Source organism: Kogia breviceps, chromosome 14, assembly GCF_026419965.1.
Source record: "Kogia breviceps isolate mKogBre1 chromosome 14, mKogBre1 haplotype 1, whole genome shotgun sequence".
In the NCBI taxonomy this organism is placed as follows: domain Eukaryota; kingdom Metazoa; phylum Chordata; class Mammalia; order Artiodactyla; family Physeteridae; genus Kogia; species Kogia breviceps.
The window spans coordinates 86345508-86364256 of NC_081323.1; the positions used below are offsets into that span (position 1 = coordinate 86345508).

The following is an 18749-nucleotide window of genomic DNA, read 5'->3' on the forward strand; positions in this document are numbered from 1 at the left end:
ACTTAGTCTTTAAGAGAATGTCATTGTGTGTATATACATACATCCATGAACATAGACTGCCCCGCTAACTCCAAACATATATGGTTGAATAATGAAATTGTCATTTTTGTAGGCCAGAACTGGTAGAATATTGGCAATTTCATATGATTCAAGTTAATATATATTTATATATATTCATACACATTAAAATTCTATGTATATTGTTTATACTTTTGTGTTGTTTTTCATTATTATGTAGTTTTGTCTTGCGGCTGTTTAGTCAATTAGAAATGGGACCAAGATGATATTCAGTGGAGAATATAGTATGTTCTCTAGGTTATTGGGATAGAATTTAGATAGGTTCACACGTTTATGTTTTACATGGATTCTCTCAGGGAGATCTAGGGCCAGATTTAAGATGTGTGCACTGACATAACATTTGGGACACATATTTGAAACAGTACAGCCAAAGTTGAATTTATTCAGGTACTGTTTTATTGCTGAAGACATAGAGTCTCTGGGCTCTCAGAAACTCTAGCCCATGTGGACTTTTAATGGTCTAAAGGGCCTGTCCTAGCTGTTCTCAGGGGAGCTTATTAATGCTGTTTCCTCATAAAATAATTATCGGTTCTTTTCTAACCAACGTATTGACATAAGATGTAACTTTGGGGGGAGTACAGCCTGGCATGTCATGTGATGATAAAGCTTTGTCTTTACTCAAACTTTATAGGCATAGCTAGGCACTTCCGCTTTGGAAGCCAAGAAGATGCCCATGAATTCCTTCAGTACACTGTTGACGCTATGCAAAAAGCATGCTTGAATGGCAGCAACAAGTGAGTACAACACAGCATCGGTCAACCCCCATTCCCACCCCCTGCCTACCTCGCTGGCTCACCAGAACTCAGTCTGGCCTTTTACGATGGGTGTGCAGAGCTCTCTTTCAGCCTCAGCTTTTGACTTTGCACTGCCTCTTCCTCAAGCGATTGGCATTATTTTCAAATGGTTGAAATTTTAAAAGGTTTGCTTACTGTAATAATTGGGATTTAACCACAGAGGTCAGGACATGAATATTGATCTTGACGTTATTTAATTTCTCAGTATCATCATCCCTCTGCAGGTCAGAACTAACCGCTTCTCCTTGCTTGTGCCAACGTGTTCTGAGTTGATCTCTAGACTTTGAAATCTGTATTTGTTCCCTGTGTCTTTCTCACTCTGGTCAGTTACCAGTTTCTTCTTTAAAATCTAAATGTGGGCTCAAGAGGAAGATTGGAGAAATAATTAGATAACAAGTCCTAACTCACTTGCTGTTGCCTCAGCACACCCAGCAAGTCTCCCAGGCCCTTCCCACTGCCACCAGCGCCGCCTCGGCCAGGCTTCCTTGTCTGGATGACAGTGAGCCGCAGAACAGGGGAAGGTGCTCTGTGTTCCCTGCCTTCGCCAGCAAAGCCTCACACTCGGTGTCACGGTCCTGCTCTAGGGTGCCTTCCTCTTACTCCTTGCTGCAGGGCCAGGTTCCTGCCTTAATTTTGAAGCCCCTTCTTCATACCGTCCTGCCTCTCTTCCTGCCTCACCCCGAGCCCTCACTGTGTTCTGATGAGGCAGGGCTGTTCTCCGGCTGTCACACATACTGCGCAGCTCTGCTCTTTGAATTATCGTTCTTTTATACATGTACACGCTTTTAAAATCTGGTTATAGCCTCTGTCATTTTTGTAGAACTCTTCTCTCATTTTACTGTTTGACTTTTTCAGATTAGACAGACACACCCAGGCTACCACACTCGTTTGTCAGATATTTGGAGGATACCTAAGATCTAGAGGTAAACTTCTGCTTAAAGGTTGATAAGTGTGATACAGTATGTGGTTTAAAAAATGCAAAGGCTAGGAAAGGGTTAATAGTGGGAAGTGTGTCTCCCTTCCAGCCTGGACTCCCATCCCCCATCCCCAAGGCAGCCCCGTCCCAGTTTGTGGTTAGCCTTCCAGTGGTTTCCTGTGCGTGAGCAGACTGGCTTCTTTTCACATTTCAGCACATACACGTCTAGCGGAGTCTTTCCCAGCTGCAGTAGAATTCCATTGCTTTTAGTTCCCTATCAGGGAATTTTTAGATTATTTCCAGTTTTTGTTGTTGTTACCATCAGTGCTTCATTGAACATCCTTGTATACACATGCCTTTATGCCCATGCAAACGTGTATACACACAGGATAATTTGTTAGAATCTCCTTATCAAAGGTTGTGTTTATTTTCAACTTGGACTCCGACGTGTCGCCCTCCCGAGAGGTTATGCCGGTTTACACTCCGGCCCTCGGCGAGCGCGCATCACATTAGCGCCTCTCAGTGTGGAGTCGGTAAGATTGTTTGCCCAGCGTGATAGAAGAAAAAAGTACCTTGTGTTTTTTATTTTGTGATAGTATTTATATGTTCTGTCATTTCAGTAGTTGGTATTGCCATACTGATTATACTTGGCTTATCCTTTGCATTTTCTTTTTATTTCAGTTAAATGTTTAAATTGCAAAGGTGTGTCAGATACTTTTGATCCATATCTCGATATAACATTGGAGATAAAGGTAAGTTTGATAGTAGTTGTGGCGGTGAAGTTAAAAAAAGTCATAGTTTATGTATTTATAGTTCACTTATAATTCAGACTACACTTGTTAGAGAATATAAATTGAAAAATTTAATATGCTAGGACTTTATTTAGAGGAGATTATTTAAGCTTTGTATTAGGCATCATAAAAAACTTAAAACGTTTAATAATTTTATTACCCTTTGACTTTTCACTTAATCTTAATAAAACCAGATTCTGATGCCTATATTAGCCAGATTTAGGTGGTTGTTATTCTTTAGATACTGTTTTGCTTCTTGCGTTTTCTAAACTCCTATTTTTTGTTGTCTGAAGCTTTTGTTTTTCTGATTACAAGTGTAATAGATACTAATGATAAAAATGAGAAACATTGCAGAGACGTGTGAGATCCTATCCCTCAGAATGTACTCTTGTCAGCAGTTGGATATAAAGTGCTTCCAGAGTATCTGTTTTCTGTTGATAAAAATGGCTTTCCGCCTTCAGCCTGTTTGGCCGCCTGCTGTGTCTTCATTGCCGTTTGCTTGGGTCCTTCCGTGTGTTGTGCTTCAGCCGGTCTACATGCCCGACTCCTTGCTGCTGGATACTTCGTTTGTTTCCAGCTTTGTACTATGTTAAATAATGCTGCAGCGAGCAACCTCTTCATATATTTTTGTTGACTTTAATCTGCTCTTTTTTTTAATGGGAGGGGAAATAGCTTGGTGTGTACATGTATTAATATAAAACTAAACGTCATAATGAAAGAAGATTTTCTCTTTACATAAAAATTCACATTTGCTTTTATACTTTCGAGTCGTCTTTTTCCTCTTCCCTAACGAGCGGCAGTGAGTGGTAACGTGGTGGTGTCGCTGCTCTGTTCCCAGGCTGCGCAGAGCGTTAACAAGGCGTTGGAGCAGTTTGTGAAGCCGGAACAGCTCGATGGAGAAAACGCGTACAAGTGCAGCAAGTATGACGGGTGATCTTGGACGCCGCATGGGGGGCGGGGAGGCTTGGTTTGAAAGGGTTCGGTGTGTCTCCGTAGCCCAGGGCTGGATTCCTGTTACCGTCTGCGAAGACTGTGGGTCTCTCTTCCCCAAGGGCCAGGGCGTGCTGTGTCTCAGTGTTTACACTCTTCAGAGAGGTGCACTGAGGAGTGGGAGATGGGGCCTCGCTCCTGGGGAGGCGGGTGGGAATGGAGAGGTACGGTCATCCACTCAGCACAGGCTAGCGCTGCCACGCGTGAAGCTTGGCTGTGGTGGCGTGTGTGTCGAACAGCATTTATATGGACTCCCCTGTGTGAAAGGGTCGGGGTGGATGGGGAGTCACTTTCTCCCAGAGCAGCTCAGGATCTCTCTTAACTGCTGGCTGTCTCCCAGGATTTGGGGCAGCATCTGCTAGAAACCTCGAATTTAAGTTATTCTTTAATGTTTCCCCATTGAGTCAACAGAGCCTATTTTTTTTTAAAGGGGGCAGTGTCTTTTTTTCTTTCTTCCTTCCTTCCTTCCTTCTTTCTTTCCTCCCTTCCTCCCTCCCTTTCCTTCAAGATTTATTATTTATTTATTTATTTTATTTATTTATTTTTGTCCGTGCTGGGTCTTAGTTGGGGCATGCAAGTTCTTTCGTTGCGGCTCACAGGCTTCTCTCTAGTTGTGGTGTGTGGGTTTTCTCTAGCTGTGGCATGCAGGCTCCAGGGCACGTGGGCTCCATAGTTGTGGCGTGCAGGTTCCAGAGCGTATGGACTCTGTAGTTTGCGGCATATGCGCTTTCTAGTTGAGGCGTGCAAGCTCAGTAGTTGTGGCACACAGGCTTAGTTGCCCCACGGCATATGGGATCTTAGTTCCCTGGCCAGGGATCGAACCCGCATCCCCTGCATTGTAAGGCGGATTCTTTACCACTGGATCACCAGGGAGGTCCCAAGAGAGCTTATTTTAAGAAAGCCCTGTTTCATATGTTTTAAGTAGATTTTCATTTTAAGTCAGGTAATACAGGTAAGTGTTGTTACTGAATATAGGCAGACCTCAGGGATATCGCGGGTTTGGTTCCAGACCAGACAATAAAGCAAATCTTACGATGAAGTGAATCACATGAATTTTTTCGTTTCCCAGTGCATAGAAAAGTTATGTCTACGCTATGCTGTAGTCTACGTGTGCAATAACATTATGTCTAAAAAACAATGTACAGACCTTCATTTTAAAATACTTACTGTTAAAAAAATGCCACAATAACTAGAATAGTAACATCAAAGATCACTGATCACAGGTCACCATAACAAATATAATAATAATGAAAAAGCTTGAAATATTGCGAGAATTACTGAAATGTGACACAGAGACACGAAGTAAGCAAATGCTTTTGGAAAAACGCTGCCAGTAGACTTGCTCCATGAGGGTTGCCACAGACCTTCAATTTGTGAAAACTGTGATACCTGCAAAGGGTAATAATATGAGATGTGCCTGGGTTCATTTTGTGGGGGGCAGAAGGCTCCCTTTCCTCCTAAGACCATAGGGATTTCTCCTTTGTTTTAAACTTCATGGACATTTCTAGTCTTTACTTTCTTCCTTTTGTATCTGGGCTTAGTTTTCACAGTTTTTTTACCAGCCAGTTTTTCAGTTTGTTTTGAATTGAGAGAAACTTATATTGATCTAACTGTTAAAATATCAGTGACCTATCATACCTGACATTTCAGAACTGTCCTTTTTCTTTCATGCTAATTAAGCAGTTTCCCCCGTACTTTAAATTTTAATATTTTCACTGTTGGTTGAAAAGGGTGGTGTTTCTCATCTCATAGCCTTCTTTTGGAAACTTAATTTAGAATGTTTCAGAGGAATAACAAGGGAAAGATTTTTTAAAACCCATATTAATCTTCTTAAACATCTGTTTCTGTTTTTTTCCAAGGTGTAAAAAGATGGTTCCAGCTTCAAAGAGGTTCACTATACACAGATCTTCTAATGTTCTTACACTTTCTCTGAAACGTTTTGCAAATTTTACTGGTGGAAAAATTGCTAAGGTATGTAGATAATATTATTAATAACCGTTTATGTTGAGCCTTTCAAGGCTTAAGTGTCAGCAACTAAGTTGAAGTTTTATTATCTGATTTTCTAAGTTCTTCCAGCACTTGGTAGTAGAAAAAAATGTCAGAGAATTGAGCTAGTAGTTTGGTATGTGTGTTTATGAGCATATGTGTTTTTTCCTATATCCTTTAGCTGGCTAGACTTTCTGAAGGGAAATTGATGATTATTATCTTCATTTGGGCTTCATAGTCAGTGCATGTGACGAGTGGCTGCAGGGAGTGAGCTCGTGTCATTGAATCCAAAGAGGGTTCCCGGTCAGATCTTGCCATTCTTTCATCAGAGCTTATTTTGTTTATTCATTTGTTTTCTGACTGGTCGTATACTGAATTTTCCCATTTTCTTCCCACTTTCTGAAGATTGAAAGTGGTCAGAAATCCAGTAACATGCAAAAGAAATCTGTTCCTGAATTGTTAAAAATAAATATAGGACTGTCTGGACTCTCAAATCCAGAGTTGTGATTGTTACTGTCTCCTTGGATGGATTTGGAGAATTCACTTAATGTGGATCCTTATTTGTTTAAAGGAAATAAAGAGTACAGTGGGATTGCATTAAACACATTTAGGTTCAGGTGTGCTTCAGGTTAATTCTGTCTTTTGAAATGAGGTTCAGTGTGTTGGGTTTCTGCCAGAACATAGGGTGCAGTGCTCTGGGGTCTCCTGTGCCTGTGCACGTGGGATGGCCTGCACCCCCAGAAATGACGCTCCCTTTCCCTCTTTCCATTCCTGTGTAGGATGTGAAATATCCTGAGTATCTTGATATTCGACCATATATGTCTCAGCCAAACGGAGAACCGATCATTTATGTTTTGTATGCAGTACTGGTACACACTGGTTTTAATTGCCATGCTGGCCATTACTTCTGCTACATAAAAGTAAGCTCTGTGGATTTTGCTAATAACTATTTTTACAGTACACTGTAAGATAGCTCTGGCATTTTGGGGAGGAAAGGTGGGGCTTTCACAGTTAAAATGTGAAAGCCCATTTTTCTTACGCCTCTGGATTGGTGTTCCCTGTTTACCTAATTGTATCTAATATCTCTTTTATTGGCTGTTTTGCAGGCTAGCAATGGCCTCTGGTACCAAATGAATGACTCCATCGTATCTACCAGTGATATTAGATCGGTACTCAGTCAACAAGCTTATGTTCTATTTTATATCAGGTACTGTCAGGAAAGCAAATTTTCATCTTTTCTGTTATGTCATCTCTCTTCCTCTCATCAACATATTTAAATTCAAAATTGTTTGTTTAAACAGCATCTCGACGGTGGGGGAGGGTAAGGAAGGTGGTTTTCAGTGTGGATCATGAGTTCACTTTAGCTCCCAGCTCTTCAGCAGCTGAATAAAGAAACGTGCAGAAGAAAGGGGAGGCGGTAGTCTCAGAGGGTGGGCCTCTGCTGCTGGTGGCAAACCGGGTGGGCCGGGGGACCTGGGAGGCAGTGAGCGGAGGCCTGGACAAGGGGACTCTTGAGTACCTGGGTGTGGTCACCTCTCAACCACTGAGCACAGGCAGCCGGCCACCTCCGTGGGCCAGCACCCGCACCCCTGCTGCTGCCATGTTCTGACTCGCTAATTCCATTTCTGGAAATGTAGGGCCTTGGAGCAATCTGATGTGTGCTCCAGTGTACTCATTTGTAGTAGCTGGAAATGAAGAACATCATAAAATTTCCATCAAGAGCAGAAGATCATATAAATTGTAGCATATCCATATGATGAAATACAATGCAGCTGTTAAAAGTGATTTTTATAAAGCTTTTTAAAATGATATGAGAGAGTGCTCCCTATATGGAGGAAAAGCAGTTTGAAATTTTACACACTGATACTGAAGAAATCAGTACAGGCTAAAGCCTGGAGGAAAATCCACTAAATCTGAATAGTAGACGCCTCGAAGCAGTGAGGGGAGGCACAGTGTTTTTGTTTGTTTCTAACTTTTCAGGATATTACAGATTTTTCTACAATGGTATGTATTTGTAATTAGAAAAACAGAAATAAAAAAGAAAAGAAAAATAGCTTTCAAAAAATTTAAAAGTAAAGAACAGTAGCTTTCAGATAGTGGCATCCTCAGAATACACAGTTCAAAATACCGTTTGCCCAGTGACCCTGTTATCTCCCGATCTGAGCACCCGGCGTTGGCCTGGACTTGACGGGGACCCTGCGTGTAGCTCTGCGCGCCATGTCACCTGAGGGTGGGGTGTACGTGGATCTCTTTGGGGAGATGTCCCGTGTCCCCGTGAGCACCGTCACTCTCTGTCCCCAGGTCCCACGATGTGAAAAATGGAGGTGAACTCACTCATTCCGCCCGTAGCCCTGGCCAGTCCTCTCCCCGGCCGGTGATCAGCCAGCAGGTTGCCAGCAACAAACAGGCGGCATCCGGGTTCATCGGACCACAGCTTCCTTCTCACATGATGAAGGTAACACTCCACGGGTAGAATGCCATCTTTATGTTCCTCTTTCCGGCCCTCTAGTTAACACCGCAGCAGTTGTCATGACCTCATCTGTAGCCGAGTTTCTTGTCCAAAACGTTTATTCAAGCTGCTCATTATATTTCACACATACAGAAGATCTCCCGAGTGTGAACATAAGGAGCACGAGGAAAGTCTGGTGTAAGTCTGTTGAAACGCTGGAGACCTTAGCTCCACCTGCACTTCCATTCACTTAGTGGATTAAATATTTGGGGCTTGTGGATTAATGCTGGCCTCCAGGAAAGTGGTGCTTTTACAAAAAGAACACTTTAGCTGTATCCGTTTAGCCCTTTCAGGAGTGTGGCATTTTCTGTCTGCCGCCCGGCTGGGTCTGACCACACTCCCTCATGGCTTCTCAGGGGGAATGGAAGGCATGCCTGGTCCCCGTGAAGCTCTGAGTCCTCGGTGGAGGCCTGGCTTTTGCTTGACGTAGGTGTTGAGATTGTGGACGTGTTGGACTTGTTGGAATAGCCTGTATACGCCTTGGAATAATCCTGTCACCTGTGCCATAGTGTCGTAACGGCCTTCAGTTTGATGGGGAGTCGCAGATTCAGTGCCTTAGGGAGCTGGACAGGCAGCGCGTCCTGCACTGGGCTCTGCCTGAGTGAGACCCCGGGACACGGCCACCCGGAGAGCACGTGCCCTGTGTGCAGGGGCCGCCGCTGTTGCTTTTCCAAGACGTTTTAACTGTGAAGCCTTCCAGTGTTAAGATCGCAACTCATTCAGATATTTAAGCAAACATTTTGAAGACCAAACAGAATTTATCTGTGCGTCAGAATTCACCCATGACTACCAGTTTGCAACTTCTGGGTTACAGCAGCAAAAGTTGGGATCTGGAGCAAAATAACTGCTCGAGTAGGAGTCAGGGCTGGTGGGGGCAGGGATGGCTTAGTTGAGTGTGTCTGTCCACGTGCCTGTCTCCCTCGCTCCCTTGGCCCGTGGGGGTTCCCTTGTGCCCGGACTGCGGTGGGCTCCCAGGAAACCGCCCAAGGGGAACCTGTGTGACCCCGCGCCCAGAGGGACCTGCTTCTTTCTGTCAGATCGGAGCAGGAAGGACTGGGTCTGGGTGTTGTTCTCTGACAAAAAGAGTGGTCCCTGTCCACCAGAGACTGATTTTCAGAAAACTGTGCCCTGTGAAAGTTTGTGGTGGGCAGGCCCACAGGAGAGGGGAAGGGCTCTCTAGGTGCGTGAAGCTTGTTATTCACAAAAGAAAAAGATAACCAAAGTGGGAGAGGCCCACGGCCTCAGGTTTCTGAGTCTGTGACTGTTTCTGGAGCTCTCACCTGGCTGTGGTCTGCTTCCTTCCAGAACCCACCTCATCTAAACGGGACGGGACCCTTGAAGGAAACGCCAAGCAGCTCCATGTCAAGTCCTAACGGGAATTCCAGTGTCAGTAGGACTGGTCCTGTGAACGCCTCAACGTCTGTTCAGAACTGGTCAGTTAACAGGCCCTCAGTTATTCCAGAACATCCCAAGAAACAGAAAATCACGATCAGTATTCACAACAAGTTACCTGTGCGCCAAGGTCAGTCTCAGCCTGTCCTCCACAGCAATTCTTTGGAGAGCCCTAACAAGCCTGCCAGCTCGTCTACCGTTACCACTTCTGCAATACAGTCTACCTCGAGCGCCCCCCTGATGCCCGCGTCTAGTAAGGTAACAAAGCAGATCACCCTGAGGGAGCCCTGCCCTGAGCGCGTGCTGAACGGCAGGTCCAAGCTGAGCCCCGGCGTGCTCGTCCCCTACGGCGCGGAGTCGTCCGAAGAGTCGGACGAGGAGGCCAAGGGCCTCGGCCAGGAGAACGGTCTCGGCGGCCCCGAGAGCGCGCGCACCCCTGCTCCGGGTGCCGAAGACGTCAGGGCCTCTCCGCACGAGCCCCGAGAGCCCGTGGCTCTGAATGGTGCTACCGGTACGGACGGCGACCCGGAAGAAAACGGCCTACCCTCGGATGCTGCCACCTGCCCAGTCCAGCCTGCTCCACACTCAGAAAACCCCTTCTCTAAGGCAAACGGTCTCCCCGGGAAGGTGAGTGTGCATCAGCGGGGCCGGGGCGGCCGTGGCTTCCACCCTCGTGCCGGGCGGGTCACGTGGCTGGGTTTCAGGTGGCCCCCGGAGCTGAAATCTCTCTGTTTTTTTATGGTAGTTGATGCCTGCTCCTTTGCCACCTCTCCCAGAAGACAAAATCTTAGAGACCTTCAAACTCGGCAGCAAAGGGAAAGGGTCCACAGATGAGACGAGGTAGGATACCGTCCCAAGGCCGTGGGACGCGGGCCGGGGAGTCGCAGCAGGGCCTGTGGGTGCGGCCGCTCATGGAAGTCTCAGGGTGAACCTTTTAGACCCTGGAACAATTTGAATAACGATCTGTCGAACTCGTTCACGTTCCCTTTAAGGAAGTAAACACGTACGGGGTCTGTTAGTCCAGCTGACGGCCCCCCTCCCGCAGGGCCCCTCCTCTCTGGGGCTCCTCAGCCTCCGGCCGGGCCTCCCGCCAGCACCGTCCCACTCAGCGCCCCGCGTGACCGGCACCTGAGGAGCTGTGAAGGGGTGGCGCAGGGCTTCTCGACTGTCCAGTAGCGAAGACTTTGTCTTGCTCCCTTTAGAATTCTGAAATTAAATTCCTCGTTAAGATAGATAGTCTGTCTCCACACTTAAAAAAAAAAAAAGTCAGTCAGTGCGTTGACCTCGGCATCACGTAACGGGAGTAGAAGGAAGGGTCGGAAGGCAGTGGCGTGTCGCCGTGTGAACAGCCCGGGAGACGGTGCCACCTTAGGACGCGGGCTGAGCCAGCAGCTCGGCGCCACGCACAGGTCACATCACGCATGTCAGCGCCGTGATGTCCCCCTGGTGGACGACTTCTGGCCAAGTTTTGACCAACCTGAGATCGACACCCTAGCGGTGTCTGTGAAACAGCCAGTAATAGAGCCGGGGTTTTCACCCACGTGAATGTTGGGACGTGGGCTATTCTGTGGGACCGCCTGCCTCGCCCCCGCCCACTGGTGCTGGTGAGGCTCCCCCATCGTGGGGCTAACCCCAAAATGCACCCCACGTTTCAGAAGGGTCCTGCGGGGGGCGTGCCCTCACCAAGAACCACTGTCAGGAATGCTCACTTAGAAAAGGGAGCAAAGAGCACGCACTCCCAGTCGACCCTAAAGAGGGGGTACTTGAACACTCAGTCCCTGACAGGATGGCTGTCCTCCCTTCTCTATCCTTGTCCCGCTTAGTTGGTCTTCAGGTGTAATGTGCGTGAGAATTATGACAGGTGATTGTATAAGCAGTCAGTCCCCAGCTACGCACGTTTCCTAACCTCACGTGTGGCCTTGAACACGTCACTGCCACACTTTAGATCACACGTGTCTTCTGTCTCCCAGTAATTCAGGGAGCTCTTGGCTCTGTCTGGAGATAGCTACTCTAGCTCTGAGGCTCCAGGAAAATTCAGAGAAAAGGGATCCAGAGGAAAAGTAAGAGCCCCATCGTTATTTGACTTTTTTGATGGTCTGGACTTAGTTATTAAGAAGAATTAGAAGTATATCTGAAAACAGAAGCCACCTAGAATTGCAGAATTATTATTGCTGAAAAATGGGGTAGGCTTGATACAAATTTTTATTTTTATTTAATGAGAAGATTTGAAGTTCCAAAAATGATAAGCCCAGTTTTAGGTTTAAACCAGATGTAGTAAAGCCATAAAATATTTAGTAAACGAACGACTTGAAGTGTTTGTCCCTGTAAGCCAGAAAGCAAACAAGTAAATGGCTGATTTCTTTCTTTCTTTCGGTGGGGCTGCAGTACAACTGGGACAGAGGAGAGGCCTCTGCAGGACCCTGAGGCTGAGCTGGAGGCTGCCAGCTCCTCTCCCGCTTCCCGTGAGAACCTGGAGCTGGTCACGAGCCTTAGCAGCAAATTCAAGAAGGTTTTGTCGCCCTCAGACCCCAGCATCAAACCTACCAAAGAAGAAGTCTCTGAAAACGTGTTGGCAAAACCCGAGGAGGCTTTGCCGAGTATCAACACCTTTTGTAACACCAACAAGGATTCCCTCGGGGATGATCAGCTTCCTAAGCCGTGTGACCCTGGGAATTTAACAAACGATCAGAGCAAACCGTCCCAGGACATGAAAGGGATGTTACCAGAGCGTCCCCAGGACCCGGCGGCGGCAGCAGCAGCAGCAGCGGGGAGGCTGAGCCCGAGCCCCTTGTCACGTGCCGAGGGTGACTGTGAGCCTGAGTCCTTGGGTCACAGCGGTCGGGACAGAGGCACGGATGTGGAGGGTCCCCCTAAAAGCACAGGGGTGTCCGCGGATGGGGTGCCCTCTCTGCTATTGGACAGGGTCGCACAAAACCATCCAGAGGGGGTCCCCGAGCAAGGTGCCGGTGAGAGAGGTGAAGACAGTAAGGCCGGGCAGAAGGTCCAGGAGGCTTGTCCAGTGCAGGAAAAAATCAGCAGCCTCAGAAAGGTTGACCGAGGACATTACCGCAGCCGAAGAGACCGATCGTCCAGCGGCGAGCGCGCGCGGGAGGTCAAGAGCAGGACGGAGGGGCCGCATCGCCGGAAGCGGCCCGGCCACAGGCAGGAGCGGTCCCGGTCCATGCGGCCCGAGCCCTGCGCCGCGGCCCTGCTCGCCCCCTGCCCCGGGTCCCAGGCCAGGTCCGACCACTGGCGCGCCTGGAGCAGGGGGGTCTCTGACCAGGAGTGGGGCCGCTACCACCACGCTGAGGGCGAGTACGCCTGGGCCCGGGAGAAGCACTACGTGGACAGGGTGCGCTGGGAGCGGCGCAGGTACCAGCACGACAGGTACAGCCCGTTCCCGGCCCGTGAGCCGCGCCAGTGGAGGCCCTTCCACGCCGGGCGAGAGGACGACCGAGCCGGGTCCGGCGGCGGCCGGCCCCACAAGGACCACTACAGAGGCCGCAGGGACTGCCAGCCGGCGGCCAAGGAGAGGGACCAGCGGCGCTTGGGCGGCCCCCGGGCGGGCCTGGCCCTCGCGCCCGCCCCGCAGCCCGCTGACAAGCACGCCCGCGGCCACGCTGCCCTGGGGGCTGAAGGCAGCAGCTGTGAGCTCGCCGGCCGCTTCCACGCCCACGAGAGCGTCAGGTCGCGGAAACGGAGGTGCGGCAGCGTAGGGAACGACGGCAGCCATGCGGGAAGGAGGGCCTGCAGAAGCTTCCCGAAGGATCCCTCAGAGGAGCCCAAAGCGAAGAAGCGGAAAAAATCAAAGAAGAAAAAGAAGTCCAGACACCGAGCCCGGGATTCCAGGTGAGCGGGCGCGCGCCTGCGACGGGGGAAGGGCCGTGGCCGTGCGTGTGATTTTCTCATTTGTTTGTTTTATCTCTGTGGGTTTTGGACCTCCCTGTTTTTATGGATTCCTAAGACTTAGCTCTGCGTTAAGCTGGATCTTATTTCATGGTATTTTAAAATGCCCGAAGACCATCTCTTAAGATGATGTTGCCGTTTTCAGTTAGTGCTTTTTAGCTTCTAGGAGTCAATGTGCAGTGCTTGGTAGATAAAACTTGGGATTCTTTGACTTCACAGGGATTGGTGATATGGTGATTCACAGATGTCGTCATAATTTCACATCTGCTGGTGTTTCCTTCAACCTCAGGGGCGCCCGCGTGGCAGGAAATGGGGGGCCGCCATCCTGTCGAACGCGCCCGTCACCCGGAGCGCTGGGGCACGTCCGTTGTTGCGTTTGCCTCTGTCTGGGTTTCCGTCTCCATCTCTCAGTTTGAGATCTCACTGGGACATTTGTTTTTGTATTTTTCGAAAGCTGAATTGGTCAGTAGTTTTCTTGAAAATGAAAAGCTTTTCTCGAGAAGAGAGAACTTCTCCGCGATGAGCGGGGTGAGCACGTAGTGAGTGCGTGGCGCGCGCTACGCACCGGCGCCCCTGCGAGTCGGAGCCGGGGACAGGCCAGCCGGAGGCGCGGGGAAGCAGTGGCTACTCGAAGGCAAAGGACCTCAAACCGCCTTCCCTCCTGTGTGCCCGAGGCACCCGGCAAGAGTGTTTTTTCCTTCAGCCACTAGTTTCAGGAAAAATAGACGAAATCCTTCCTCTGGTGTTTTGGCCACAGCCCCCCGGCCAAACAAAGCTGCAGGGCCTCGGTGGGGAAAGGCTGAAATTGGTGAACTTGTGACCCCAGACTTAAGAAATTATTGCAACGAAAACAACGCATTTTTCGTTAGATGAGGGTTTCCCCGTGTTCCCGTAATGAGTGTCGAGAGTAGTGGGTGTAAGTCGCCGTCAAAGACCCGCCCTCTTTGGGGCGGGCGGCTCGTCCGGTGGCTTGAGTTCCGGCTGTGTCTTCCGCAGGCGTCAGCAGGGCTCGGACCTTTCGGCAGCGCACTCGGACACGGACCTCCACAGACACAAGAAGAAGAAGAAAAAGAAGAAGAGGAGGCACTCAAGGAGATCAGAGGACTTGCTTAGAGATTCAGAGCCGCACTTGTCCAAGGCCGCCAGCTGTGAGACTGTGGACCATTTCCAGAGAGCGGACAGCGCTTTCCCCCTCGCGGCCAGCCAGCCTCTGGACGGCGAGGGGCCTTTCCGTGAGAAAAGGAAACATTTCTCCATGGAAGCCAGGGACGGCAGGTGTCATCTGAGTGCGGCCCGGGTAAGAGGACATACTTGGAACTGCGACTCTAGAAACTCTTTTCTTTGGAAAGGGTGGTTAACACGGGGAAGGAGCCTCAAGGCGCGTAGAAGGCGAGAGTTCCCCCTGAGCTCCCCGCGCTCTGCCCGACGGCTGGCCGAGCCGGAGACCTGAGTCACGCGGGACCGGGAACCTCTGGGATCGATGGCTCGGCGTGTCTGTGGACCAGAACGTCTGTTTTTAAGCCAGTTTTGATAGGAATATTGTTGTGGTCCATTCTTTCTCGCCAGAATCCTTAAGCCTTTGGCATTGTGCATAGAACCTAGAACTCAGTTTGGTGAGTGGCTCGCTGCACGTCCCGCTTCAGGCCTGGGTTGGTGAAGCTCGGGCTCCCGGCGGGGTTCCCTGGGTCACTGCAGGCCTCTGGGCTCTGGGCTGCTTGTCTGCTTTGCACGGTTCTGCCTTCCCTTGCCACTTCCCAGCCTTTTCTACTCTGATGGCTCTGAAAGCAGCCCCCCTTGCTTGCTCGTCTGTTCCGATGACCTGCGACCCTGGGAGGAGTGCTGAGCGTTTTTGAGGGCGCCGGGGGGCCTAGGGCAGGGCTGCACTGGCCGCCGCGCCTGATGGTAAGGAAGGATTTGACGTTTTTAAGTGGTTGGAGGAGTCAAAAGAAGAATATTGCATGTCACATGAAAATCGTGTGAAATTGAGGTGTCAGTAGAGCCACAAGGAGCCCAGCCCGGCCCGCCCGGCCGCGGGGACAGGTTTGCTGGCCTCGCCCTGGACCCCTGAGGCGCAGCCTCGCGACCCTGCCCGCTGTCCCAGATGCCCAGGGGCCACGGGGTTCTCGGCTGCGTCCTGGACCCGGCTGAGGCGCCGTTGGTTCGGGGGCAGCCCTGTCCCTTCCAGTGGCCCAGTCCCATGATGGTTGGTGGAGGAGGGCCAGGTGGCCGCACGGCGCACTGGCGTCCGGGAGCAGAGAGCGAAGGGGTGGGGTGTCGCCGAGCGCTGGGGGGAATGCTGGGGCACGCGGCGTGGGGGAGGGGTCGCAGGGACGGCAGGAAAGGGAAGCTACCGGCGGCTTTGCTCTGTGTGTTTGTTCAGACGGGAATTATTTGCATTTGCGCATTGGTTTCCCGTGAACAGTTCAGCGATTCGGGTAAGGCGCTTGGTGGGGATGAGCCCCTGGTGATGTCTGCTTGGTGCTTGGGGCGAAGCGGAGGCGGGCTGTTCGTGTGCGTTCTGCGCAGGTCCGCAGGGATTCTACGTTTTTGCCAGAATCTTCCCCGTTCGGCTGCAGGTCTCTGGTGAGGACCACAGCCGGAGGCCGCCAGCACGCCTGCAGAGCTGGCTCGGGGGACAGTAGGTGGCGTGCAAAGCCCAGTAGTGGGCATGTGGTGGCCCAGCCGCGCGTCTCCAGAGGCTGCAGGCAGGGGGTTGGCCCCTTTCCTGTCCTCGATCTGATGGCGCCCAGTGACTAGTGTGCTCCTGGCTCGGGCACCCGTCCCGTCCTGACCTCCCGGGAAGGGCCGCCTGCTCGGGCCCAGGCCAAGCATCGCTGTCGGCTGGTGGAGGCCGGACCTCTTGGCCTGCGTGTGTCTGTCCTGGTGCCTTGACCACTGACCTCTCTTCCAGACTCCTGTTCTCTGGCGCCATCAAGCTCTCGATTTCTTTGGCCTAAGACCTGTTCTTACCTAATGTGGAAATGCTGATGGGTTTACTGGGCTCAGAGTGGACTTTTGCCGAGGGGACGTGGCCCTCAGTTATCACCTCAACTCTTGTTTTCAGTGAAGCACCCGGAGACACAGCTTGTGTAGGGCTGATTTCAGGCAGCGGACATTAAGCCACTGAGGACTGCTTCTGAGTGTAATTGCGTAACGTACACAGAGCATAGGCGCTAAAATTTTTGCAGAACCATCATTGAAATGTTTCCTAACCTTTGCTTTCTAGGTGATTGAAAATGTGGCCTCAAAACAAAAAATTCACTAGTTACGGTAAGCTCTCTTCGTCTCGGTATGTTCTTCCTGTTTGTTTGTAGAGCCACCGAGGGGCCCTGAGGAGGGAGCTTTGGGCCTCGGCTTCGGGGGTAGCAGGTGGGGGAGTCAGTCCTGGGAGGAGGATTTGGGCCCCTTAAGTCAGAGTCGCTCTGCCCCCTCCTCCCCTCCCTCCCTCGTTGTAAGAAAGTGAGGGCAGGTCAGAAGCTTCAGAATCAAGTCGTTTGCTAGACAGTTGCAATATGGGGAAGCCATGTCCTCTCGCAGCCCCACCGGAGGGGCCGAGAGAGGGGAGCCCTTCCCGTGGCCGCCCGCCCCGCGCGCAGAAAGGGCTCGGGCTTGGTTTGATCGGAATGGGTTTGGGGTGCTTTTTTACAGCAAATCAAAACCTGGAGTGTCATTTCCTCCTGGCCTCGTACTCAGTGGCCCCGGGAGGTGGGCTTGGTGTCCCGGGTGCGCTGCACCTGCGGGGTTGCTCTCCGGAGGGAATTTCGTCCAAACGTGTAACTTCTGGTAGTCGGCAAGGGGGGGGTTAAGTGAACTGTCCGCCGGAGATTAACTTGCAGTTGATTGACACGCTTTTCGGCGTGTCCTCAACCGGAAGACCCGAGCCGCATTAAGGAATTAGCCTCTTCCTACCTGGAAGCAAGGGAATCGCCGGGTTGCGGCGGCTCCGCGGCGGCCGGGCTGGCGGGGCCGCGCCCGGCAGAGGGCGCCCTCCCCGCGGGCCTCCGCGCCACCGCCGGCGCCTTCAGCGCCCGCGGGGAGGCAGGCGGGCTCCCCGCAGAGACGTGGGGGCGCCTGCTACGGAGAGGGCGTGAACGCGCGTGAATGCGGCAGAGAAGCCCCGCGCGGGGCTCCCACTCCCTGCCTCCGGACCGACTAACGCCCGCCGCCTCTTGTCTTTCAGATTCACCGCGTCCGACAGAAGCCGTCCCCAGCCCGGCTTAAATTATAAATAGGAAAAAACAACTTTGTTCAAATCTGTGTGGTGCTTCTTTAGTAAATGCTGTACAGGTTTTACCACGGAGGACTTTTTTTTAGTTTTTACCTTTTCGTAATTACCCTTATTCCAAATGGATGAACACTTTCTACAACTGCTGACCATTGTAAAATACTGTGTATATAAATCACATTGAAAATAACGCCCTGGACTAGAACATCTCAAATGCTGCTGAATCACAGACTCAGGTTGATCGCTCGCACTCCATGCAAGCGCCTCCGAGGTAGACATCCGGTGCAAGGCCGACCGGGAAGCCATGGAGTTCGTAAAGTACAAACTGACAGCGTGTATACTTAATTTAAAAACTTATTTAAAGATTCACACGCTCTCAACTAGACTTTTGAGAGCAGTCTGTTTAATGTCTGATACTAGAAACTAATTTGCTTCATATTTTAGTTGTATTCAAGATTTGAAGATGTATTTTATAGACAAGTTCTGTTTTTGAACTTTGTGGAACTATTCCAATCAATTTACCAGTTATGATGAGTATTTACATTATGAATGTATAATCCGAACATTATTTGTAAGGCCCACAGTATGTTTTTATTACATAACACTTTTTTATACAGTGTCTCGTCTTGACTATGATATCGGAGTCTGAGTTGTCAGCTTGGTCCCTTAAAGTTTCTAGTTACAGACAAAAGAATCATACTGTGATTTTATTTTTAATATGGATATGCTATCAAACTGTGATACACTTATAATTCACTGGTCCTGCATCAGGAGTTGGAGTGGGGAAAACTGTATTTAATACAGTTTGTATCTGAATAATCTGTATGGTTTATACAGTTTGTGTTGTTCAGAGATGTCTAAAGTTTGATCTTTGTTTTTTTAAAGATTAAAAAAGCACTTGCCCCACTGTAAATATACAGCATGTAAAATTTATATAGTATATAAATGGCAGCAAATTAAACCTTTTGTGTCTTATTTTTTACTGCTGTTTTTTCCCCATTTGCTTACAGACACTTCTCATGGACTTCTTTCTCTTTGCATTCACTTTCCTAAAACCTCTAAAGCTCAAGCCACGGGCCCTCAGTCCCAGACGGAGAGGTGCAGACCCCAGATGGGTAAGTAAGGGAGAGTCAGGCGTGGGCTGCTGGCCCCGACAGTCTCC

The 18749-nt window shown here is 50.0% G+C and overlaps 1 protein-coding gene across 2 annotated transcripts in view; it reads left to right on the forward strand.

Annotated features, from left to right (window-relative positions):
- USP42 (ubiquitin specific peptidase 42) overlaps positions 1 to 18548 on the forward strand; it is a 42752-nt gene extending 24204 nt beyond the window's left edge. Inside the window, exons 5-19 of one of the 2 annotated variants that reach the window (XM_067012374.1) lie at positions 710 to 812; positions 1728 to 1795; positions 2470 to 2540; positions 3418 to 3500; positions 5429 to 5540; positions 6335 to 6475; positions 6662 to 6762; positions 7857 to 8010; positions 9370 to 9497; positions 9612 to 10083; positions 10202 to 10296; positions 11842 to 13305; positions 14359 to 14659; positions 16589 to 16632; positions 17543 to 18548. In XM_067012374.1, coding sequence (XP_066868475.1) covers positions 710 to 812; positions 1728 to 1795; positions 2470 to 2540; positions 3418 to 3500; positions 5429 to 5540; positions 6335 to 6475; positions 6662 to 6762; positions 7857 to 8010; positions 9370 to 9497; positions 9612 to 10083; positions 10202 to 10296; positions 11842 to 13305; positions 14359 to 14659; positions 16589 to 16627 — 3332 coding nt within the window. In that variant the 3' untranslated portion in view covers positions 16628 to 16632; positions 17543 to 18548. Of the gene's footprint in view, positions 1 to 709; positions 813 to 1727; positions 1796 to 2469; positions 2541 to 3417; positions 3501 to 5428; positions 5541 to 6334; positions 6476 to 6661; positions 6763 to 7856; positions 8011 to 9369; positions 10084 to 10201; positions 10297 to 11841; positions 13306 to 14358; positions 14660 to 16588; positions 16633 to 17542 lie in introns of both variants that reach the window. The other variant, XM_067012373.1, reaches the window with a different exon arrangement.
- Positions 18549 to 18749: the final 201 nt, after the last annotated feature.